Source organism: Sciurus vulgaris (genome assembly GCF_902686455.1).
Source record: "Sciurus vulgaris genome assembly, contig: HiC_scaffold_146_arrow_ctg1, whole genome shotgun sequence".
NCBI lineage: Eukaryota > Metazoa > Chordata > Mammalia > Rodentia > Sciuridae > Sciurus > Sciurus vulgaris.
In genome coordinates this window covers 19,458-44,284 of record NW_027632907.1, presented here as the reverse complement: position 1 = coordinate 44,284, position 24,827 = coordinate 19,458, and the positions used below count along the sequence as shown (strand labels likewise).

The 24,827-nt window shown below is 36.9% G+C and overlaps 1 protein-coding gene across 22 annotated transcripts in view; it reads right to left on the bottom strand.

The window, feature by feature from the left end:
- Nucleotides 1-8,869: 8,869 nt before the first annotated feature.
- LOC306652221 (thrombospondin type-1 domain-containing protein 4-like) overlaps nucleotides 8,870-24,827 on the bottom strand; it is a 34,535-nt gene continuing 18,577 nt past the window's right edge. For 13 of the 22 annotated variants that reach the window (XM_079125223.1, XM_079125224.1, XM_079125215.1 and 10 more), the window contains 6 exons: nucleotides 20,661-20,825; nucleotides 19,859-19,977; nucleotides 19,136-19,185; nucleotides 18,250-18,416; nucleotides 17,995-18,135; nucleotides 13,566-17,100 (listed from right to left, as the gene is read on the bottom strand). In XM_079125223.1, coding sequence (XP_078981349.1) covers nucleotides 18,391-18,416; nucleotides 19,136-19,185; nucleotides 19,859-19,977; nucleotides 20,661-20,825 — 360 coding nt within the window. In that variant the 3' untranslated portion in view covers nucleotides 13,566-17,100; nucleotides 17,995-18,135; nucleotides 18,250-18,390. Of the gene's footprint in view, nucleotides 9,111-13,565; nucleotides 17,101-17,994; nucleotides 18,136-18,245; nucleotides 18,417-19,135; nucleotides 19,244-19,858; nucleotides 19,978-20,660; nucleotides 20,826-24,827 lie in introns of those variants that run through there. The other 9 variants (XM_079125234.1, XM_079125232.1, XM_079125231.1 and 6 more) reach the window with 9 other exon arrangements.

Below are 24,827 nucleotides of genomic sequence, written 5' to 3'. Positions count from 1 at the left end.
GTACCAGACTGTCTTCTTTTAAATATGTTACCATGGTGATTATGGACAGATAAGTCCTCAGAGAGACCTTTTAATTAGAAGAGTGTAGAATGTGCTCTCATTTGTATTTTTGTATTTAGTTTTGTTTATTTTTCACGTGTCAAAATCTTTTACTGATGATAGTCACTAAAATAAGTCTTTAGAGTGAGAACAAAGCTCAGTGCAAGGATAATCTAAAAAAGTTTTACTTTGACTCCTAATGAATATTACTTTTTCTGAATCCACATTTGTGACCTGAACCACACTATTTAGTATTTGGCTACATGCTGTTATTTTTTCCCCTCTAATAGTTTTTATACAGAATTGGTCCACCTCATAAGGGCAGCACCTGTTTTTGCAAATACTTGCATGCCCCACTGTGCTGGACACCTTAAATATTTGACTGATTAGCATTCACACCAGTGCTTGGACACAGCTAAGAAATGAATAGTATTCCTACAGAGGGAAGTGCCTGAAGACTAATCTCATTTCATATTCAATTTGCATTTCATAATAATACACTAACCTTGCATGTGTATACAAACGTTTAACTTTTCAAATGCCTTCAAATTATAATCTTATTTCATCCTCTTTGGTATCTTATCCTACTGGTTCCTCACCTTTTATAAGAACAGTGCCTCTGGTTGATTTTATAAACTACACATGACACATGTAATTCAGTTCCTGTTATCCTTCATGTCAGAGCAGTTTTGAATGATCTTTTTATAGAAGACCTTGGAAAATCAAACACCATTTTCTTCCATTTTATACTATAGAAAGCTTTCTATAGGCATCTAAAATATTTTAGCACACTTTAATTTTTGTAGCACATCCAATGATGAATTTTTAACCCACAAAGTTTATACATCACTATCACTGAACATCTCTCCACTTGCACTGATACGACAAAAGTCCCATCAGAAGAAATAAATTTATTTTCTTACTTATTTCTCATGTCCTGTGACTTCCAGTGTCAAAAGGTATAGTAGACAAAATACCTTTCTTGCTCATCAGTGTCTTTTCCAGCTCATTTTCCTCCTTTCTCATTCAGAAGTTGGATCTTTCTTGAAGCATACACCACTCACAACCCATAACATCTCCTCACCTTCTCCTAACCTTTGTCTCATTCACTGAAAAATTTATCCCCTACTCATGTTTGTCTTCCTCTCTATTCCTATCATAGTCATGATTTATGGCCAATCCAGTAGTCACATGGATGATCCATCCACCATCCTGCCCTCTAAATCATAAATTTCATTGTCCAAAAACCTATTTTCTACTTTTTTGGGTCATATGCTACCATGACATTTTATTTCCTAGACTTTGACACATCAGTAACTCCATCAACTCTTATTTATTCCAGAATTTATTCCAGTATTTTCCCATTTTGGAACCCCTTAAATCTAAGTAAACCCTTGTATCAATTTTTAGTCTCTAATATCTTCCTCTTATCTTCACTCACCCATCAGAGATTTCTAGCTCAGTTAAGTGGAATCTGTACCAATCTCAATTTGTCTTTTTTCCCCTATGTACTCAACTGTCAAAATTCTAAACTTTATTTGTACCTAATTATTTTCTTTCTCTGTGACTGCCCTGGAAAAATTGAATATTTAGAAAAAAGAAGAATCACTTGATTCTGTTGACACCTTTTTCTTTAAATTCACTAGCACAAAAATTTCATTTGCACTTAAGCCCATCAAAGAATTTTACTACATTTTCCAAGGAAGTTTAGTTTTCTACTTTCTGTAAACTATTTTTTCCCCTTATCATTTTTCTTGGTTGATTAGTTTGCACTATTCTTTTGGTTAACAGATCTGTAAACTTCTGTGCAGTTAGTTTCTGTCTTTTCATCTGCACATGAGTAGGAGTATTTGTGTATCAGGCTAATCTCCCTTGGGTCTAGGGGTATCCTCTCTTCTCAGCCTCCTCAAACTCCTCTCTGTTAATCTTATTCCCTCTATTTTATCACCAGCATTCACAGGGAGCTGTGGCTCTTACATGCCCACTCAAGTGATTGAAAGTGACTTATTTCAGGAAAAGCAGAGTGGTGGCTGTACTTGGAAAGGCTGGAAAGGGTGGCGGGTCCTTGTGAGATGGGATAGGCATGGGGCTAGGGTGAAAAGAAGGGAGGGTTTCATGCAAGGAAGCACCACAACCATGCCAGTTTCCTGTAGGCTCTCTTCACGAAAGACCTCATGTTGGTCATCCTTTAGGGCACACGTGGCAATCACAGGCAAAGAAGGAAGGACACCATATATTAACACTACTATCCCATGTCAACACTTTCAGGGACCTGCACATAGCCAAAGTGCTATAGACCATACTGCTCAGAGAAAGTGGAAAACCACAGAAGTTACTGCATTCAACCACCCTTTACAATGAATATGCATATATATGTGTGTGTACACACACACAGGAATCAACACTATCATTAATATGAATCAAAGACCCAAATGACATTTGAAATTTACATGAATTCTAAATCTGTGAATTACCACTAGATTGGGTTCTCCTAGCAGTCAGTGCTAGATTGATGGAACTTCAAATGATCATGGGCAAGAATTGACTCAGTAACCAGTTTTCTCTCTAGTTCAGATTCCATGGGTAATTCCAGTGGGAGCGATGTACTCTACAATGACGAGTGACAAGTGAATGGTTTCCAGGGCCATAGCTCTGTGTGATGAATGAAACTCAGCAGCAGAGCTTTAGGACATCTCACCAGCAGAAATACAGGGTCCTATAAGTAAAGGCCTAGGAGCCACTCCTTCTGTAGACCCTCCATGAAACAGGTTGAATATATTTAACTTTGGTTCAACTCATCTGAATTTTACCAAAACAGCAGTAGTTGGAGGACATCCAGCCTGGGTCAGAATGCCTATGCTAGCACAGCCTCTGGTGGCATATTGGTGAGTGAAGGTAAAATGTCATGGCTCAGCTGTGTGCCAGACTTCAAGTGAACAGTGGGCACAGGAAATAGATTGGGGCTGGGCCAGAGCAAACAACTTAGAGGGAAGGATTAATTCACTAGTGGATAGTCAGCAACTGAAATTACAGTGGCCTGGAGGGCTATGGAGGATGGAAATTTGATCCCGCCAACAAGGACAGACAATATTTTGTCAAGTAGAACTTGGCAACACAAGACTCCAGACTGAAACAATAAACTGTCAGGAGTGTAGCCAGGCCTTAGGTCCTGAGATTTGCCCACAGTGGGGTTGAAGTAGACACTGAGAATAAGAGAATGGAATTTTGATCCTGCAAAGTTCTTGGCAAGAGCAAGGCTGACTATCAAGGTCACTGCTAAAAGTTTTTCCAGGCAAAACTTTAAGTCCAATACTAAAACTGTGAATTGAAAACACGAGATAAGCCTAGTCCTATGAAATGGCAAATACAAAAAGAGGACCAAGAAATTACTAGAATTTACTAGGGTTACTCAGGAAAAACCAACTCAGGCTGGCTAGGACCTGGAGCTCATGCAGAACAAGGTGGGAGAGTGGGGTTCAGAGCTCACACTGTTATCTGCCAGCTCTGGTTGTCTAACTCCTTTTTTCCACCACTGGTTTTCTCAGTGTTTGTATTGGTGTTGGCTTCAGAGGAGCAAGAACAATTGGTGAAAAGATGGTGGTAGCACAGAATTTTCCCTGTGTGGGCTTCTGTCATCACCAGTAGGCCCAGGGACAGGCTGCAGCAGAGGAGGAATAAGAAGGTGCAAGTCAGGCAGAGTTCAGGCCTCAGGAGGGTAGGGGCACAAAGTTCCAACAGGTGGAAGAGTACAAACCTCCAACCCAAGGGACAGCCTGCCAGGAGCTGAAGAATTTGCACATTGACAAAACTTTTGAACAGAAAGAAACACCCATCTTCCAAGCAATGAGCCACAGGGCACCTCCATGCTTGCACTCTGTTCCAAAAAGCAGTCCTGAGGGGGGTCTGAGTCCCAATCAAGCACAACATTTCACAGGGTCACTGAATTTGTTCAAAAGGCACCTCCATTTGCATTTGATTCTCAAAACTATCCCAAGAATGTGGAAGGGCAACCACCATCATCTCCATGTAGATTAGATACTGCAGAAATAAATGCTTATCTTTATGCAAGGTAAGTGTTGATTCAACATTTTCAAAAGATTCACTATAATGAAACAGTGTCTATTTTTGATTTGAAGACGAATGTAACTATCTAATGGAGCACTCCAGAGTGGAATTCCCACTGGAATGGTGACCTCTGCACCTCCCAGCCTCTCCAAGGGCAGTTGTTGACAACATATTCAGGATGAGGAATCAACTTTGCATTTTATCTGAACAATGGAAGGACAAGGTAGAACCTGTTGGACACCAGAAAATAACTACCCACCTGTCAAACTTTGTCCTTTGACAAATTCATTAGATGAACTCTTTACAAAATCAAAACTTTTCTCTGAGGTTGAAATTCTACTCTGAAGTTCCATAAAGCAAAAAACTATGACAGGCCTTCTACCAGAACACAAGAACTTTATAGATGATAAGTTCCATGGAGCACTTCACAGATACCATATCTAAGAAAACAGCATACTTCAAATTCAACCATTACCAGGCTACTTTACTATGCTGATTAATATTTAAACTAAACCTGGGAGAAGAATTCAGTCACATTTTTATTGGAGCCATATATGCCTTATTAAATCTTCTTCTATAAGGAAAGTCTAATTTAAATTCACAAACACGCCACATAAAAGAAAACATTTCTAATTACTCATGCAACCTTTAAAACAACATGTGGAGGATAATCTATGTGATGATGTAAAACCAGACTCTATAACTGAGGGATAGATGCATCTTTGCAGACCAAGCAAAGTCCCCATCTTCCAAATGATATACAGTACATTTATTGCTCATTTGAAGTGGCATTACTCCATAGGTGCTTTCCACATAAACTTCCTGCACTACAAACAAGACAGCCTCTCAAAAGTTACACTGACTATGTCTAGGCCATTTAGGAGTGAGCTAGTAAATTCATCAAAGTTAACAGTATTATTTGGGAAGAAAACTATTTTGGATCAAGAAATGACAAGGTATATTAGGTTAAAAAGTGGAAAATTAATTTTAATGTACAAACACATAAGGAAATTTACTTTTAATTATCTCCTTTAATTTGGTGCTTATTAGGATGAATACAAAATTCTAGTTCTGATAATTTCACATTGTTTTTCCATGTTCAAAAGCATCAGATGGACTATAATTAAAAGCTCAATTATGATTAGAAGTTCATGTGTTTGCTCACTCTAGCTCTAAATAAAAAGTTTTCTGTAATAAAATAATTACTATTAATAATAAGGAAGAAATAGGAAAGTAACAACCTAAAGAATGATTACGGCACTCAGAAATAATCTTAAGAAATAAACAAATATTTTGGTATTCCCTTGCCCCAGGAAGAAACACGATAATGCATATTCATATATTTTTCTAATCTTTAAAGCACTTTCTAAATAAATTTTAGTGTGGGCTTAATACAAAACTATTCTTATTACAACAATTCTTTCTCTAAATGATACCAATTCCACATGTTCCTTTTCCCCAGAAATCGTTTGCCTTACATTAATTTTCCATGCCAAAAATTATTTAAGTCTATTTTCATCACAAAAGCTCTTCCAAATATTAAACTCTTTTGAATTATTACCCAACAGTACTGAAAAAACCCAGAATTTCATCATCACTATTTACCTCTTCTCGTGTTATACTGAAGCTCATAGCATCCAGCCTACATAAACCATCTAAATCAGACCTACAACATATTTTTCAATGAGTAAGATAAAAGTTATATCTGCATATAGAAATCCCTTCAAAAATGGTATGCCTTATAGCTCCACAATCACTAATTATAAAGAAGAACAATCACTAGCTATACATTAGCTAATTGGGACAAATCATGTAAAGAAAACAAAGGAACGGCTATTTAGTTTCAGAAGAATGGGATGAGAACCACATGTGTTGAAATACACACTGGAAGGGAAAGCATGTTCCATGCATCTTACACTACTGGCTTCCATTACAAATGGGTGCACCCAACAACACATCTATTCCATGGTATTTGAAACAGAAAGTACTTATTTATTTATATGTGATCACAACATTTCTGTCTATATGTATGTGTCTCCTCTAGGTTCTACATCCCCCTGCCTAAAAAGTACATCCTCACGCACAATCTCTCTCTGAAGCAAATACATGGGCAAAGGTTGAAACACATGAATTAGGACGGTTCATGAAATATAATGATGTCACTATCTATACCTATTTGGATTACATAATTATGAACCATGATTGCATTTTTTGCGAACACTAACCGTGAAGAAATGTTAAAAGGGACAGGGAATAAGCTGTCTTGACAGAACTCAGAAATGAAAGATTTCTGATAAGCACACAGAAGAATAATCCATAGACTAAACAATTCCTCTGATGAATACATGTTTCAAACAACAGAATATGTCCATTCACAATGCAAACACGATACATAGCATGGGAAAGGAGGCACGTATCCTCACGGATGTTCAACAGGTTCAAACAACACTTGTACACAAATGAAGGTTTGCATGCTTTATATATGTCCACATAGATGCAATCCCAAAACCCCTTCATTTCCTCCCTTCAACCTGCATGTAAAAAGAAGAGTTGCACAAATGCATGGCTCAGGCAGATCAAGATCAAATCCAAAACACACCTAGCCGCACACTTAGCCAGGAAGATGAGCAGAACCTACTGCTCCAGCTGTCACCCTCTAAGCCTCTACCTTTAGAAGCAAGCAGAAATCAGCCCTGCTCTAAGGAGCCTGTGCCAGAAGAGGGTTCCACAAAGGAGATCCGTGACAATTCAGCAACCACTGCAAAGCCTGTAATGACGGACTGGATATGCATACAACACACCACCTAAGTACTTTCACCTGCTTTATTCCAAGACCAACATTCATTTCTTGGATACCTCATTTGTAATTCAAGCAAGGGGTCCCTACAGGAGGCTGGCTCGGATGCTGTCATAAACATCCTATGAAATCACACCAGGGCCCCACCAGGCACTCATAGGCAAGCGTGGATGGGTGCACACAGGTACAGGTGTACACACTCACACACGCGCACACAGTCTATCAGCTCAGGCAGACCTCTTGTTTCATGCCTTGGATCCCTCATCAGAGGGAGAGAATTAAAACTGAAAGTAAGTTGGGTGGGGTGACCTCGGCTCTCTCCTGGCCATCTCTCCCCTTATTCCTATCACGTTACAGGCACTTGCATGGCACACAGGAATTTCCCAACCACATTCCGGGAGCTGCAACTCCCTCTGCTCCGGATCACCTTCTGCGGTTTTAAGCCCCACCCCAACCACAAGTTCACAGAACAACCCCTTTGGTTCCAGCCACAATTCCCTCCTTTAGCCTCTCTAACAAAAATATTTCCTACTAGCGCAGAAAACATTTTCCTCTTCAGCAGGGAGATACACCAAGAAACCATGGTATCCATCCATCCACTACTGCCACTGGCTTTGCTGAGCACTGGGTGGCAGTGCACTCCTTACCTGGCAGTTGAGCTCCAGGTAGCCTTCCAGAACCCTGGGGTCATCTGGTCCACCATGCCTTTGTCTCCCGCCTCTTGGCTGACTTCAGGTAGCTGTTGTCTGTAGGACCTCAGGTCCCTGCCTGTAGCTGTGCTTCAATTCATCACCTAGTCTTCTCAGAAGCACTGCTACCTGTGGGAAGTAAGGAAGAGCACTGGGTAAAGGAGGGCATGGACTTGTCCCTTGATGTGCACCCCTGGCTCCAAGAGAGCTCCACCCGCGGGCCACTGTGCCACGGGTCATATTCAGCCTCTGAGCGGTGGCTGTGGCACAGGCCCAAATGGCAGTGCTCGCCCTGGGAAGGGCCGCCTCCCCAACAACCCTGGTTCTCCTTCATGCCCTGGACCTCTCTGGTCACACCTTCACACCACACACACACACACACACACACAAACACTCGCTTCTCCACTTACATTTTACTCCTTCTATTTTGTCTCCTTTATTTTGTACCCTTTTCCAAAAGGCAACAGAGACACTCCAAATGGTAGGATGCCCCGTCCCACCCCAAGAACTCCTCCTCTGCCTGGTGCTCGGGGTCCTGGCTGCTGCTGGCCTGCTCCTCCTCCCCTTGTGCCTAGCCTTCATACCTGCCCAGGCGCCCCACCCCCACAGCCACTGCCCCCCACCCCCAGTCCCCAGCACTGGTAGCACTGCTGTAATGCAGGAGCTGCCTGTTTGAAACCCAAATCTGGTTTCTGAGCATGCCCAGTTGCCCTGCTGGTGCCTTGGCTGCCTACCTCCCACGCGTTTTCCTGGCTTGGGTCTTCTGCCTGGCAGGGGGCATCGAAGGCCAGCAGGGTGATCCAGCAGGAAGAGAGGGGGCGTGGGCGAGCGGCACAGCGCTGGAGCCAGGAAAGACGCACACTCCGGGCCGCCGCCTCAGGTGCTGGAGGAGGCGCTCCAGGAGGCCAGGCCAGGTCCTGTCCGGGTGGTGTGCAGCGCGGAATAGGGGGGACTCCACGCTTCCTGGAGGCGGGCGCCTCAGGGGTCCTGCACACACTGAAGGGAAAGCCCTTGTGCTTTACGCGCATGTGCTCTGGAGAGCGACGGCATCCCTGTGGAGTCAAGAGTGGCGCTCCTGGACGACTTCGCGGTTTTCTTGGCTGGCCATGCTCCACCTCGCAGGGCTGTGGTGGTGGGCCAGAGTCCACACCCTCTTCTCTGGCTTCGCCTCCAGTGGACCGCTCGCTCATGCTGGCGGCTTCAGTAAAAGCGGCCCTTGAGACACCTCCCTGCCAAGGACAGGGTACCAGTCTCTCCCAGACTGCCCTGCTGAAGCCCACAGTCAGACACTGAGCAGCACCCACACTGTGTTCTCAGCAGCTGTCCACTCCAGTGTTCCCAGAGAAGTGCAGGAAGACAGGGTCCCTGAGCCCAAAGCTGCCACCGCCTTCAGATGTCACTCAGCAGGAACCCTCCTTCCCAGCAGTTCATCCTCTGTCCTAACAGACCCATGTGGGACAGCAGACAGCTCTCTGACAGCCCTGGGGTGGGACATGGGCAGAGGAATTCCTGTATTTGACCTGATGGAGAAAAAATATTTTCCATTACTGGAAAATTCCTGGTTGAATTTTTCAGCAGGCTAAAAGAAGATGTCAGGAGTGAAATTAGAAAATGCAGAAAGTGAAAGTGAAAGATAATTTCAATAAAGAGAGAGATTCTGAAAAAAAGGAAATCCTAGAAATGACACTCAATAAACCAAATTAAATGGAAAGCATCACCAAATTTGAAGATAGATTTTTAGGTCTTGAAGACAAAATACATAATCTTGAAAACAATGTTAACCATAAAAAAATGATAAGACCAGAATATTCAAGATATATGGGATAACATCAAGAGTCCAAATTTAAGAAACACTGGGGTAGATCAAGACTCCAAAATGTAAACTAAAGGAATATATCATCCTTTCAATGAAATAATACTTGAAAATTTTCTAAATCTTAGAAATGAGATGGAAATTCAAATACAAGATGTATATAGAATTCAAATTCATAGACTCAAAGACAATCTCATTTGAGATACATTATAATGTAAATGTCTAATATGCAGAATAAGAATATAATTCTAAAAGCTTCAAAAAAAAAAAGAGCAGGTCACATGGAGGGAAACCAATTTGGATTTCAAGTGATTTCTCATTCCAGACCCTAGAAACCAGGAGGGATTGAAATAAATACCATGCTCTGAAAATGATCCTCAGGATTGAAGATGGGGCTGGGGAGATAGCTCAGTTGGTAAAGTGCTTGCCTTACAAGCACAGGGCCCTGGGTTCAATCCCCAGCACCACACACACACACACACACACACACACACACACACACACACAAAGGATTGAAGATGGAATAAAAACCTTCCATGATAAGCAGAAACCAAAATAATTAATAATCAGAAATCCTGTACTATGAAATAGTCAATGAAATATTTCATGAAGAAGAAATGAAAAATAAAACTGAAAACCAGCATAGGATGAATTACACTAGAATAGTCAATTAAAAGAAAATCAAATCTGAATGAAGCCTTAGAGATAAGTCAAAAAGGCAGGAAATAAAAACCATCTCTCTATAATAACACTGAATATAAAAGTTCTAAACTCTTCAATCTTAAGACATAGATTGGTTGATTGGATTGAAAACAAGACTCGACACTATTGTGTTTGCAAGAGACTAACCTTACAAAGACGGTCAGAGACTGAAGGTGAAAGGAGGAGAAAACACATGCCATACAAATAGTACTAGAAAAACAAAGAGGGTAGCGACTCTTGTATTAGACAAAGTAGATGTCAAGTCAATGTCAATCAGAGGAAACAAAGAAAGTCACTGCACACTGGTTATAAGAATCATCCAACAAAATATAATGATTGCAAATATTTATGCCCCAAACAATGGTGGATCTACATACATAAAATAAACCTTTCTCAATATTAAAAATCAAATAGACCACGATAGAACAACACTGGGTGATCTCAACACACCTCTGTCCTTAAAAGACAGATCATCCAGACATTAAGTGAAAATTTTTCAGAACTAAAAAATACTATTAATTAAATGGACCTAACAGATATCTATAGAATATTTCATCTATCCATGAATGGTTTCACTTTTTTCTCAACATCTATGGAATGTTCTCTAAAATAGATCACAGTCTAGGGCAAAAAGCAAATATTAGGAAATATAAAAAATAGAGTCAATTCCTTTCATCCTATCAGATCATAACTGAATGAATTAGAAAACAAGATAAAAAACAGAAATCACTGTAACACCTAGGATTTAAATAATACACTATTGAATGATGAATTAATAGCAGAAGAAATCAGGGGAGAAATTTAAAAAATTCTCATAAACAAATGAGAAGAGTGATACAGCATATCGATATCTCTGGGACAGTGAAGGCAGTACTAAAAGGAAATTTTATAGCACTGAGTTTGTGTATTAAAAAAAAGAAAGATAGCAAATAAATAATCTAATATTGCACCTCAAGCTTCTAGAAGAACAACAAATTCAACACCAAAATCAGTCAAAAACAGAAAAAATTAAAATCAGAGCCAAGATCAATGAAAGTGAAAGGAAAAAAACAATAAAATCATTCGATGAAACAAAGAGTTTTTTGAGAGGATAAACAAGATTGATTAACCTTTAGCCAAACTAACCAAAAGAGATTACCCAAATTAACAAAATAAAGATGAAAAGAAAATATCACCACAGACACAACTGAAATCCAGAGGACAATTATTAACTCTTTTGAAAATTTATACTCCAACAAGCTAGAAAATCTTGAAGATTGACAAATTCCTGGAGACAAAGGATGTACACAAATTGAACCAAGAGGACATAGAAAACTTAAACAGATTAATATCAAGTAATTAACTGAAGCAGCTACCAGAACTTAAAAGAAGAACTAACATCAATTCTACTCAAATTACTCCATGAGATAAAAAAGGAAGAAACACTATCAAATTCATTTTATGAAACCAGTATATCCTGATATTAAAATCAGACAAAGACACATCAAGGAAAGAAAACTTTAGGCCAGTATCTTCAAGAAAAAAGATGAAAAAATTCTTTTTTAAAAATTTGTTTTAAGTAGTTATACACAACTGCAGAATGCATTTTGGCACATCGTACATAAATGGAGTATAACTTCTCATTCTTCTGGTTGTACATGTTATAGAATCACACTGATGTGTGTGTAATCATATTTGTACTTAGGGTAATAATGTCTGATTGGCAAACCACATATAAAAACACATTGAGTGATAGTGCACCATGATCAAGTGGGTTTCATCCCAGGGATACAAGACTGATTCAACATATACAAATCAATAAATGTGATTCAACACAAAAATAAAATTAAGGACAAGAATCACATGATTATCTCAATTGATACAGAAAAAGCATTTGACAAAGTACATCCCTCTTTCATGTTTAAAACACTAGAGAAACTAAAGATAGAAGCAAATATTAGGAAATATAAAATAGATTTAATTCCTTGCATCCTGTCAGATCACAATGGAATGAATCAGAAAACAAGATAAAAAAACAGAAACCACTCTAAAACCTAGGATTTAAATAATACACTGTGGAATGATGAATGAATAGCAGGAGGAATTTAACTTTATAAAGGCTGTATATGACAAACCCAAGGCTAATATCATACTAAATAGAGAAAAACTGAAAGCTTTTACTCAAAAAACAAGAAACAGACAAGGGATGTGCACTCTCACCTCTCTTATTCTATATAGTCCTTGAAACTCTAGCCAGAACAATCAGGCAAATTAAAGAAAATTAAATGGATACAAATAGGAAAAGAAAGGGTCAAATTATCTGTTTGCTGATATTTAAAAGTCCCCCAAAAAATGCACCAGAAGACTTCTAGAGCTGATAAGCACATTTAGTAACCTAACAGGATACATGATCAACATACACAAATCAATCATTTTCCTATACTCCAATAATGAATCTGATGCAAAAGAAATTAGGAAAACTATCTGACTCACAATAATCTTAAAAATACTTGGGAATTAACCTAATCAAGGAAGGAAAGATCCTCCACAATCAAAAGTACAGAATACTGAAGAAATTAAAGAACTTAGAAGACGGAAAGATCTCCCACGTTCTTACATAGGTAAAATTAGCATTGTCAACATGGTCATATTCTAAAAGCATTGTACGAATTCAATGCAATCCCCATCAAGATAACAATGACATCCTTCTCAGGTCTAGAAAAAGAAGTTCTAAAATTCATTTGGAAAAGTAAGAGACTCAGAATAGTCAACGGAATCCTGAGCAAGAAGAGTGAATGTTGGTGGCATCACAATACAGGACCTCAAATTATAATAGAGAGAAACAGTAACTAAAATAGCATGTTACTGGCACCAAACAGACACGAAGATCAATGGAATAAAACAGAAGACACAGAGACAAACCCACATAGATAGTTATCTGATATTAGTTTTAACAAATGGTGCTGGGAAAACTGGATATCCATATTTAAAAGAATGAAACTAGATCCCTGTATCTCACCTTGTAGGAAAGTCAACTCACAGTGGATCAAAGACCTAGGAATTAGACCAGAAATTCTGCAACTGAGAGAAGAAAATGTAGGTTCAACACTCCAACATTTACTTCCTTACCAAGACTCCTAAAGTGCAAGAAATAAAACCAAAATCAATAAGTGAGATGGCATCAAATTAAAAAAGCTTCTGCACAGCAAAGGAAAAATGAAGCAATGAAGAGACAGCCTACGGAATGAGAGAAGATCCTTTGCTACCTCCTCACCAGATAGGAAATTAATATTCAGAACATATAAAGAACTCAACAAACTTAATACAAAAAAACCAAATAATCTAATTAATAAATGGGCAGAAAAACTAAAAAGACACTTCTCAAAAGAATACAAATGGACAACAAACGTGAAAAAATGTTCAATATCTCTAGCAATTAGGGAAATGCAAATCAGAATCACATTAGGATTTCATTTTGTACCTGTCAAAATCTCAATTATGAAGAAAAATAATAATAAGCATTGATGAGAACATGAAGAAAAAGTTATACTCATACACTGTTAGTGGGACTGCAAATTAGTGCAACCACTCCGGAAAGCAGTATGGAGATTCCTCAAATCCAGTAATGGAACCACCATACAACCCAGCTATCTCACTGCTTGGAATAAAATATATAAAATTAGCATACTACAGTGATGCAGTCATATCAATGTTTACAGCAGCACAATTCACACTAGCCAGACTTTGGAACCAACCTAGGTACCCCTCAAGAGATGAATGGATAAAGAAAATGTGGTATGTATACATAATGGAATATTACTCAGTCATAAACAAGAATTAAATTATGGCTCTTGCTGGTAAATGGATGGAACTGGAGACTATTGTACTAAGTGAAATAAGGCAGACTCAGAAAGTAAAAGGTTGAATCTCTGATATGTAGAAGCTAATCCAAAATAAGGGAGTAGGAGGAAAGTCAGGGAAGGGTTATTCCATCAAACCAGAAGCAAAATCAGTGAAGTGGAGGAAGGGCAATGAGGGGGAAGGAGAAGAGACTAGATAAGGGAAGAATTGTGGAATGAATCTAACCTAAAGTTCCTAAGTACAGATATAAGTATACTGCAATGAATCTCACCATTTTGTATATCCACAAGGCACTGATAAAAAAAAAAAGTTATAAGTAAATAGCAGAAAGATTACTAAAGGGAAGGTAACGGTGGGAGGGGGGAGGAGGGAAAGGGGAAGTATTGGAGACTGACTTGGAGCAAATTGCATTCTATGCTTTTATAATTATGTCAAAATGAATCCTAATGTTATACATAACTAAAAAGAACCAATAAAAAGTTATTAAAAAAAGGTTAGTTGTAAAACTGGAGTTATGACTGTTTTCTAAAAAATGGTTTAACTTCATAAATATATAGACTCAAACGAATTTTTAATTTGAAAGATATGTACTTAGTTGTTCATGATTTAAAAGAGCACAAGTGACAGAAAAATAATTCAATATGCTTATATATTACATATTTTTCAAATTTTGAATATTTAAAAAATACTAGAGAAGATGAACCACTCACGAAGAATATTTATAAGTTTGGTCTATGGATCTAAAAAAAGAACAACACAGAAAATTAAAATATTCTTAAACCACAGTCACTCCACACAGTGGAGAAAAGTGAATATTCATATAAATTATTATATAAATCATAGTTTTCTGTGATGTAAAAAACTGTAACCAATTGATTTATTTTATGTAATTTCTCTTTTTTAATATAAATTTTCACATTTCCAAACAAAATAATAAGTTTAACAATGATAAAAACAAATTTTAAAAGAATGTTAATTGGTTTTGGATCAGTTATTGAACATTGACAGACAAAAGTTACATACAGTTATATGCTCATGTAAGACAGCCCTAATTTGCCATTATTACAAGCAAAGCATTAACATTATATACAAATGTAAATGGTGGGGGCAAACAAAAGAAGGGATGAAGAAAAATATTTTCACAGGAATAGTGCTATGGGTCAAAATTCACATATAAAAAATACTTATAAAATTATTAAATATTATAGAACTTGAAATTGAATTAATCCTTCTTCCAACTATCAAATTTAATAATACAAGCCAAGAAGGCCAATGGTCTGCTTTTAAAAAAAATCAGAAGAAATAGCCTCAATGTTTTTAATGTTACCTCACTCCACTCACTAGCAGCCCAAATGGGACAGAAAAATTCATTGCAGTTCTCTAGAATCATTCCAGGAAGCTCTTGATTTTATGATTTATAAAGAAAGGAAATTAAAGTCAAAGGCACACAGTAAAAGAAAACAAAAAGATAAGATTGAGAATACTATCGTACCGATTTCCATGGTCCCCACCCAATGCCGTGATACATCATCAAGGCAAGCAGGCTATGAAATTGTATCACACTAGGTGGTTTGTTTAGGATTTCACAGTTGTGCTCTGGTGACAGCTGGCCATCAGAAAACTGACATTTTACAAATCTTGATTTTATTCCTCCTCTACATATTTGTGTACACTAAAAATAGGAAGAGGAAATATCAAATCTATGTGACTTTCAAGAGATTACTATATTGCTTTATTCATTGTTTAATTAGTAATGCTAGAGCTTCAAGTTTATTATTTCTAATTGTCAATATTTATCCCTAAATAAAAATGTTTTAATTTCATGGTTATTAGAAAAACTGACATTTTTTGAGACTTAGTAGGAAAATATTTCAGTAAGGTATTAAGTCTATAAAAATACTATTTGTTAAGCCAGAAATAAAACTGATTTAGCTAAGTAAAGAAGATCAATTAAATAACGTATGGATTTTAATCAATGAATTATTATGTAGCCATGAGAGCTAATAAGACAGGTCAAATTTTATACACATGGATAGACACACAATACATTTTATATGAAAACCACAGACAGCAAAGCAGCATGTATAATATAAATCTGTTTCTGTAACCTACACAGAGCAAAAATCTAGCAGGAAATATACCAAAATGATAAATGTTCTTATTTGTTTATATTTCTCTTATGATTTCAATTTTGAAAATGAACATACCTGCATTCAGAAATAATAAGGTTAGTTGAATTGTGGAAAATAGTAATGTGTATATTACAATGTACTTGATATTTATTAGCACTTGGCCAAAAGTATGCCTGTAATCAATGATTTCCAATGAATTTCCTATGAAGAAAATTATGTAATAAAAATAATTAAGCAAAACTATTTGAGTAATTAAATAAGTTGATTTATTTAATTCGTCCAAAATGAACATATAGCATTGCTTCCTATTCTTTCCCATCCAAAATATGGTTGGGATTAATATTCAAAGTGATCATTTTAGAAATTATCTTTGCATTTACAGTGCCTAAGAGTTCCAGAGCTTGATGAAAAGCCTTAATGACTGACAACTATCTACCCTGAAGGAGAAGATTCATCAAATGAATGACTAAACAATAGGAATAAAATATGGTCTTCATATCAAACTTGCTTTCTGTGTTTATATCAATCCAATTTTCTAAGAAACTTGAATAATAGTGTACTAATTTTAGAAAGTAGTAATTTGCAGACATACTGGGTAGCATACCAGGTTTTATTCATAATCTGGACTACATGCTTTCTATCATGAGTTGAGTAACTTATACCATCAGAGAACACCTATTAAAAAAGAATAGGGTTTTGATATCTCAATTAAGAAAAAAACCCTCTTTCCATATACAGTGAAGTAAAATTATCCATCAGTACAGGATAGTGAAGTAAGATTAGTTCAATGTCATGAAAGCACTTTACTTTAGGTCTTCAGAGATGTAAACATCGCCATAAATTTAGGGAATATTATGACTTACTTCTCCCCAGCTTCCATAGCTCCAGCGTGGACAAGGCTGAATCGCAGTGCTTTGACTCCGGGGGTTTTGAGGGTGCATCACAGTAACTTGCACTCTGTCCATTCTCATCCTCGCAGACCACGACCCTACGCTGAAGACCTCCAGCACAGCTGCGAGAACACTGGCCACGATAAAGCACAGAAACACACACAAACTGCGGATTCCACAGTGTGAATTTGCATGGTGAAAAAAAAAAGAAATCACAGCCTCACTCAACCCTAAGCAAACTGAAGCATGAAAATCTGACAAAACACTTAAGTTTTACTGAGGGCATCATTAAAATTTGTTGATGAAAAGTATTTTAAGCATGCATAAGGATGTAATCTTTCACCCTCATCCTAAATGTTAAAGTAAAAAGGAATTAAAGTTTTGGGACTAACTGGGAAGATATAAAAAACAAAACACAGTGTTAAGTTACCTAATTTTACCTTTGTATTTTTCTTTAATTTGTATCATTATTATCATGTAAAATATGAACTTTGGTAGTTTACTCAATTTTACTCTATTCCATTTCTATCACAGTAATTTTTTAATAAACATTTGTAGTATTACTTCTTAAAGGGTTTTCTCTTGTTTTTATCACAATGCACCCTAATCAGATTGTTTTTAAGTGCATTCCTTTGTAATCAAATATCATATTGTTCTGCAATTCAGTAAGAACTCAGGGGAGTTGTAGTCTACATCAAAAATGCTTAATCCATTTAAGATTTAAACTATCCATCTTCAGTTAAATTTAGCATTAAAAGCAATTGATGTCAAAAAAAAAAGCAATTGATGTCATTATTTACAGATCTGCTAAAGGAAATTAAAAAATGACAGAAACATAACAAAATGATAGAATTAATATAACTCAATAAAGAACAGCTTATTGATCCCCATGATCCCGTTCTCCATTGGTTTCCTCTGAATGACAGATGAACCACCTGATTTTGATTATCTTTGGTTTGTGAGTTAATGGAAATGCCTGCCTGGGAACTGGCTTGGCTGCTCGGAAAAACTAGGAAAGTGGCTGTACCTGGGTGGGCAGGCGGCAGGTTACATTCTTGTTCTACCAAAGGGCGAATTTCAGAGCACAGTAATTCTCATCAATTGGCTGCTGGTGGTTGATGCATAAAACTTGTTGAGTTGTTTTTCCATGGCCACAGGATGCTGAACACTGACCAGAAATTTAGCCAATATTTACAATGTAATATACTACATTGATATTATATAAAATACCATATATTATATTTAAACATTTCACTTCCTATTTTCTCATAAGGATACTTACAGGTGACCAACTTCCTGCTTGCCATTCTCCACAAGGGCTAAAGCAAACACAGATATTTCAGCAGGTCTGGACAAGTGTGCACACTGTGATTCACCTGCTATTCCATCAGGAGCATCAGGATAGCTTATGGATCAGTCTTGATTAACTCTTCCATAAGACACAGAGCACTTAAAAAATAAAATAACATCGAAAGGTTAGATAGTACCTCTCCCAATTCCCTTAACCACAGATGTTGCTCACATTCATAAAACATCAAGTTTCCTGAGAAAACATAAATTAGGAATAATATCACCTGGCTTCATTTCTCAGTCAAACATAGATGGGGCAGAAAATATCCCAATTTAGATCACAAATTTCACAAACAGATATAAAAATATGAATTAATATAATGTTTTGGAATAATGCTTAGTTATATGAAAAAATTAAAGATACTACATAAGATAATTTTAATATATCATTAATATTAATCTTAAAAGACTTAATGAATATTTAAGACTAAAGCAAATCATATATTATAAATACGTTAAAGCTTTTATTAGTTCAGAAAAGCAACATGAAAATGTCCATAGTTTAAGTAAAAGTTGATAAATGCCTGATGTCATATCTGTACCTTATAACAACCTAAGACATAAGTATCATTATCCTCATTTTGTAATTAGAAAATCTACAAAAGATTCAAATTTCCTGCACATAAACACAGGCTGTGGAAAGACAGAGCATGATTTAGCCATTAAGTGACCTAATTCTAAGCCCTATACTTGGTCCATCCCATCAAAATACTTGGAATGAGTACATACATTAACTTAAGCAAATCTGTCCCAAACATTCTGCTGATATCTAAAGGCCCCCATAAGAAATACTGCATCTCTTCAATAAATTCTCTTACTGGGGTCCAAGAACCATGTCTCCACTGTGCTGCTTTTCCCATGGGAACAGCTGGTAAGGAAGTAGCACCAATATTAGGGATATATGGGCAGGGAGTAACTATACAGTCCTATTCAAAAGAAAAACCAATCTTGAAGAACATCATTTAATTAATCAACCACATTTTAATTAAGTCTGATATTTCTTTGCCTCTGTCACATATCTTCTTCAAGAATAGCTGCACACCAATTTAAAAAGTGATGATGTAAGAATTTTATTTTCAAATGTTCAAAGTACTGTCAAGTGCTAGCAGTGGATAGTAAGACTGAATATCAATGTTTGGATCATTGCATCTGATAACTGAAAAGGGAAAGAGCCCTCCTTCAAAAATACCACTAGGCTGAAACATTCTGAAGGAATACAGAACTCCACCTTTAAAAAGCACAACACACTTTAAGATTCCATAATATTCATAATAATAGATGTTGTCATACATGCACAGTTCAAAGAATAAGAATACACAAGTTAAATAAATGAACCAATGGCAGATAAAAGGTAAACTATTTCATAATAAAGCTGTAAGACTGGCAAAACCAAGAATGATAAATTCTATCTCATGCACATATTTTTAAGGCATAGAGGTTTAAGTGGGAAAAGTCCATATAAAATAATTTGAACACATTAGTAATCCTCTTGTTAAATAATAGATAGTTTTGTTTATAATCCACAAAGAGGTTTCCTTTACCTGCCTATCACCTGGGTGACGGCCCCTTGACATTCTCTGTCATCTAATACTACACTAACGAGCTCATTGACACATTTAACAGCACTTATCTGATACCCAAGTCTGCAGGTAGCTGTGCACTGAAAGATAATGATAAAAAGATATCAAAAAAATTGCTTTTAAAAAATTACATAAACTTCAATTTTCTTAACAAATATATAGGTAATAATACGCTTTAAGTACATCTTTTGTACAACCCTTTATGCCACATTCAAAAATCTAAAATTAATAAATTCAATCAACATGCCTACTTATTTAAATATGTAGACATTACTAAATACTAAAGTCAATGAAATGTATATTATTAAGATAGCTTTAAAAATTATCATGTAAAATTATCAGTAAATGCCTGATATTTTGGAGGCAAAGTCAATACAATTATAGAAACAATATACTTTCAAACTCTACCTGGTGTATCTCACTTAATACATTAAGTATATTTCAAAGAGATAAAGAAGGGAGAGGTGAAAAGGTTTCCATCAGCTCTGGCAATCTTCACAGGACAATACGCTACCCACACTCATCTAGTCTGATCACTGCTCATCTTGCAGATTTCCAGCTGCCTGGTCGGCAGAACTTCTAAACAATGCCTATTCTAAATATAGTAAAGATACCAATATAAACACAGAACTTGAAAATATTTATAGTTTGATGAAATATGATAAAACATGAGATTTACAGTCTTTGGGTAACTAAAATGAGTCCAAAAGCAAAGCTAAAATATTTACCACAGCAGTAATGTCAAAATTTTAAATATACTCACAGACCTCCATGATTCTACTTTCCAAGCAGCACATGCATGAAGCTCACATGGTCTTAGAGATTCAGGTTTGGTACTTGGATTACAGAAGCCATCACTCAAGTGATCTTCATTCAGTTGACAACAAACTTGCCGCTGCTTTGATCCTTTTCCATATGTAACAAGACACTGTAAGAAGTCAACATGATGCATTACAAAATGTTGCAATGATCAATTTGCATGATAAATTACAGCAGTAAGACCATTCCTAAGTGTATTATAACCCCAATTCTTTACAGATGGTCACTGGCAAAACTGCAACCCCTCACTTCTGTGGTCCAAGTGTCACTGAAACATCCACTGGTCCTAGGAGCAAAGATACAAAACTAACCTTAGAAGGTTACATTCCAGGTTACTGCACTTATAAAAATAGTTATAAACATTAGCAAATGTTATTGCTAACTTTATAACTATAAATAGATTAAGGATAGCCATTTTGAAAACTTCTACTGCCTTTATAAAAAATTATTTTTAAATGATAAAGTTAAATTTGTGTGAATTTTATAAAGTCTTTGATGCAGTTTCCTAACACAATATTATAACGGTTCTAAGCCTCATGTTTTTAATGTTACCTCACTCCACTCACTAGCAGCCCAAATGGGACAGGAAAATTCACTGGAGTTCTCTAGAATCATTCCAGGAAGCTCTTGACATTCTCTGTCAGCAAGGTGGTGGCCAAAGTTGTTTACACAATAAGATTCTCTAGACCTTTACCCTCCTCCACAACTCCTGGAACAGTGATTTAAAAAAAATAAATAAAAGACAATAAAAAGATCAGTGGTGTCACAGATTGCAGGGGAGGGAGGCAGGATGAGAAGGTGAGCACACGGGATTCTCAGGACAGGGAAACTTCTCTGGGTGATAACATCTCCGTAAACATATACAACAGAAACAGTGAATCCTAATACAAACTATAGACTTTAGTTGATAATAATGCATAAAAATTGGCTCATCAATTACACACATATGCCAAACTAATGCAAGATGATAAGAGAGGAAGTGGGTAAAGGATGGGCATGGGGAAACATAGAGGGAAGGAAGAAGGCAGAATATCCAGCATTTCTGTACTTTCCATTCAAGGTTTTTCAGTAAACCTAAAGATGCTCTAAAAAGTAAAGTCCATCAATTTTTTTAAAAATGATATAATACAGATAACAAGTTAGAGTAGAGCCCTAACAAATTAGCAGCAAAGCATGATATGGGCAGTCAATAAACTTTTGTTCTAAGTCACTGAGATTTGACAGCTGGGTGCGTGCAGCATAACAGCAAAAGTAAACTCAGAGAAATGGTTATAAGCAGTCAGAATAGTCTAAATTTACATTTTCTGCAATGAAGAGACAGTGAAGAGCTTAAGCAGTCTCTGACATGACCAAATTTCTGTTTATAAAGCTCAACTATGTACTATCAGTTGACTATCTCTGATCTTTCCTAAAGACCCTTTAAAATAAAAATTTTTTGAAAAGGCATATGTCTAAAAGAACAGGTATAAAAGGAAACACAGTAAGCAAAAATTCTCAACAAAATTTTAGCAAATCGCATACAAAAACATATTGAAAAGATAGTGCACCATGATCAAGTGGGCTTCATCCCAGGGATGCAAGGTTGGTTCAACATCAGGAAATCAATAAACGTAATTCACCATATTAATAGACTTAAAGTCAAGAATCACATGATTATTTCAATAGATGCAGAAAAAGCATTTGATAAAATACAGCACCCCTTCATGCTCAAAACACTAGAAAAAATAGGGATAGTGGGAACATTCCTTAACATTGTAAAGGCCATTTATGCTAAGCCCATGGCTAATATCATTCTAAATGGTGAAAAACTGAAAGCATTCCCCCTAAAAACTGGAACAAGGCAGGGATGCCCTCTTTCACCACTTCTATTCAACATCGTTCTTGAGACTCTGGCCAGAGCAATTAGACAAACCAAAGAAATTAAAGGGATACGAATTGGAAAAGAAGAACTCAAACTATCCCTGTTCGCTGATGACATGATTATATATTTAGAGGAACCTGGAAATTCCACCAGAAAACTCTTAGAACTCATAAGTGAATTCAGTAAAGTAGCAGGTTACAAGATCAATGCCCATAAATCCAACGCCTTTTTATACATAAGTGATGAATCTTCAGAAAGAGAAATTAGGAAAACTACCCCATTCACAATAGCATCGAAAAAAATAAAATACTTGGGAATCAATCTCACAAAAGAGGTGAAAGACCTCTAAAATGAGAACTACAGAACACTAAAGAAAGAAATTAAAGAACACCTTAGAAGATGGAAAGATCTTCCATGTTCTTGGATAGGCAGAATTAATATTGTCAAAATGGCCATACTACCTAAAGTGCTATACAAATTCAATGCAATTCCAATTAAAATCCCAATGACGTACCTTACAGAAATAGAGCAAGCAATCATGAAATTCATCTGGAAGAATAAGAAACCCAGAATAGCTAAAGCAATCCTTAGCAGGAAGAGTGAAACAGGGGGTATTGCAATACCAGATCTTCAACTCTACTACAAAGCAATAGTAACAAAAACGGCATGGTATTGGTACCAAAATAGAAAAGTAGATGAATGGTACAGAATAGAGGACACGGACACAAACCCAAAAAAATACAATTTTCTCATACTAGACAAGGGTGCCAAAAATATGCAATGGAGAAAAGATAGCCTCTTCAACAAATGGTGCTGGGAGAATTGGAAATCCATATGCAACAGAATGAAACTAAACCCATATCTCTCACCATGCACGAAACTAAACTCAAAATGGATTAAGGACCTCGGAATCAGACCAGAGACCCTGCAGATTATAGAAGAAAAAGTAGGTCCAAATCTTCACCTTGTTGGTCTAGGATCAGATTTCCTTAACAGGACTCCCATAGCACAAGAAATAAAAGCTAGAATCAACCACTGGGATAGATTCAAACTAAAAAGCTTTCTCTCAGCAAAGGAAACTATCAGCAATGCGAAGAAAGAGCCTACAGAGTGGGAGAATATCTTTGCCAATCATACTTCAGATAGAGCGCTAATCTCCAGAATCTATAAAGAACTCAAAAAACTCTATTCCAAGAATTCAAATAATCCAGTGGACAAATGGGCTAAGGAAATGAATAGACACTTCACAGAAGAAGATCTACAAGCAATCAACAAACATATGGAAAAATGTTCAACATCTCTAGTAAGAAGAGAAATGCAAATCAAAACCACCCTAAGATTCCATCTCACCCCAATTAGAATGGCGATTATCAAGAATACAAGCAACCACAGGTGTTGGCGAGGATGTGGGGAGAAAGGTACACTCATACATTGCTGGTGGGACTGCAAATTAGTGCAGCCACTCTGGAAAGCAGTGTGGAGATTCCTTAGAAAACTCGGAATGGACCCTCCATTTGACCCAGCTATCCCACTCCTTGGCCTATACCCAAAGGACTTAAAATCAGCATACTACAGAGATACAGCCACATCAATGTTCATAGCTGCTCAATTCACAATAGCCAGACTGTGGAACCAACCTAGATGCCCTTCAATTGATGAGTGGATAAAGAAACTGTGGTATATATATACAATGGAATATTACTCAGCCATAAAGAATGATAAAATTATGGCATTTGCAGGCAAATGGTTGAAATTGGAGAATATCATGCTAAGTGAGATAAGCCAATCTCAAAAAGCCAAAGGATGAATGATATCGCTAATAAGTGGAGGATGACACATAATGGGGGGGAGGGAAGGGTTAGTGTTAGGGTTAGAGTTAGGGTGAGGGAGGGGGGCAAGTATGCAGGAAGGAAGTACTGTATAGAGGGTAAAGAGGGGTGGGAGGGGTGGGGGGAAGGGAAAAAATAACAGAATGAATCAAACAACATTACTCTATGTAATTTTATGATTACACAAATGGTATGCCTTTGCGCCATGTACAAACAGAGAAGCAACATGTATCCCATTTGTTTACAATAAAAAAAAATAAAAAAAAAGCAGATTGGAATATGTATTTTTAAATTTTTTTTGTACTTGTAGATGAACAGAATGCCTTTATTTGTTTATTTTTATGTGGTGCTAAGGATAGAACCCAGTGCCCCACATGTGCTAGGCAATTGCTCTGCCACTGAACCCCAGCCCCAGCCCCAG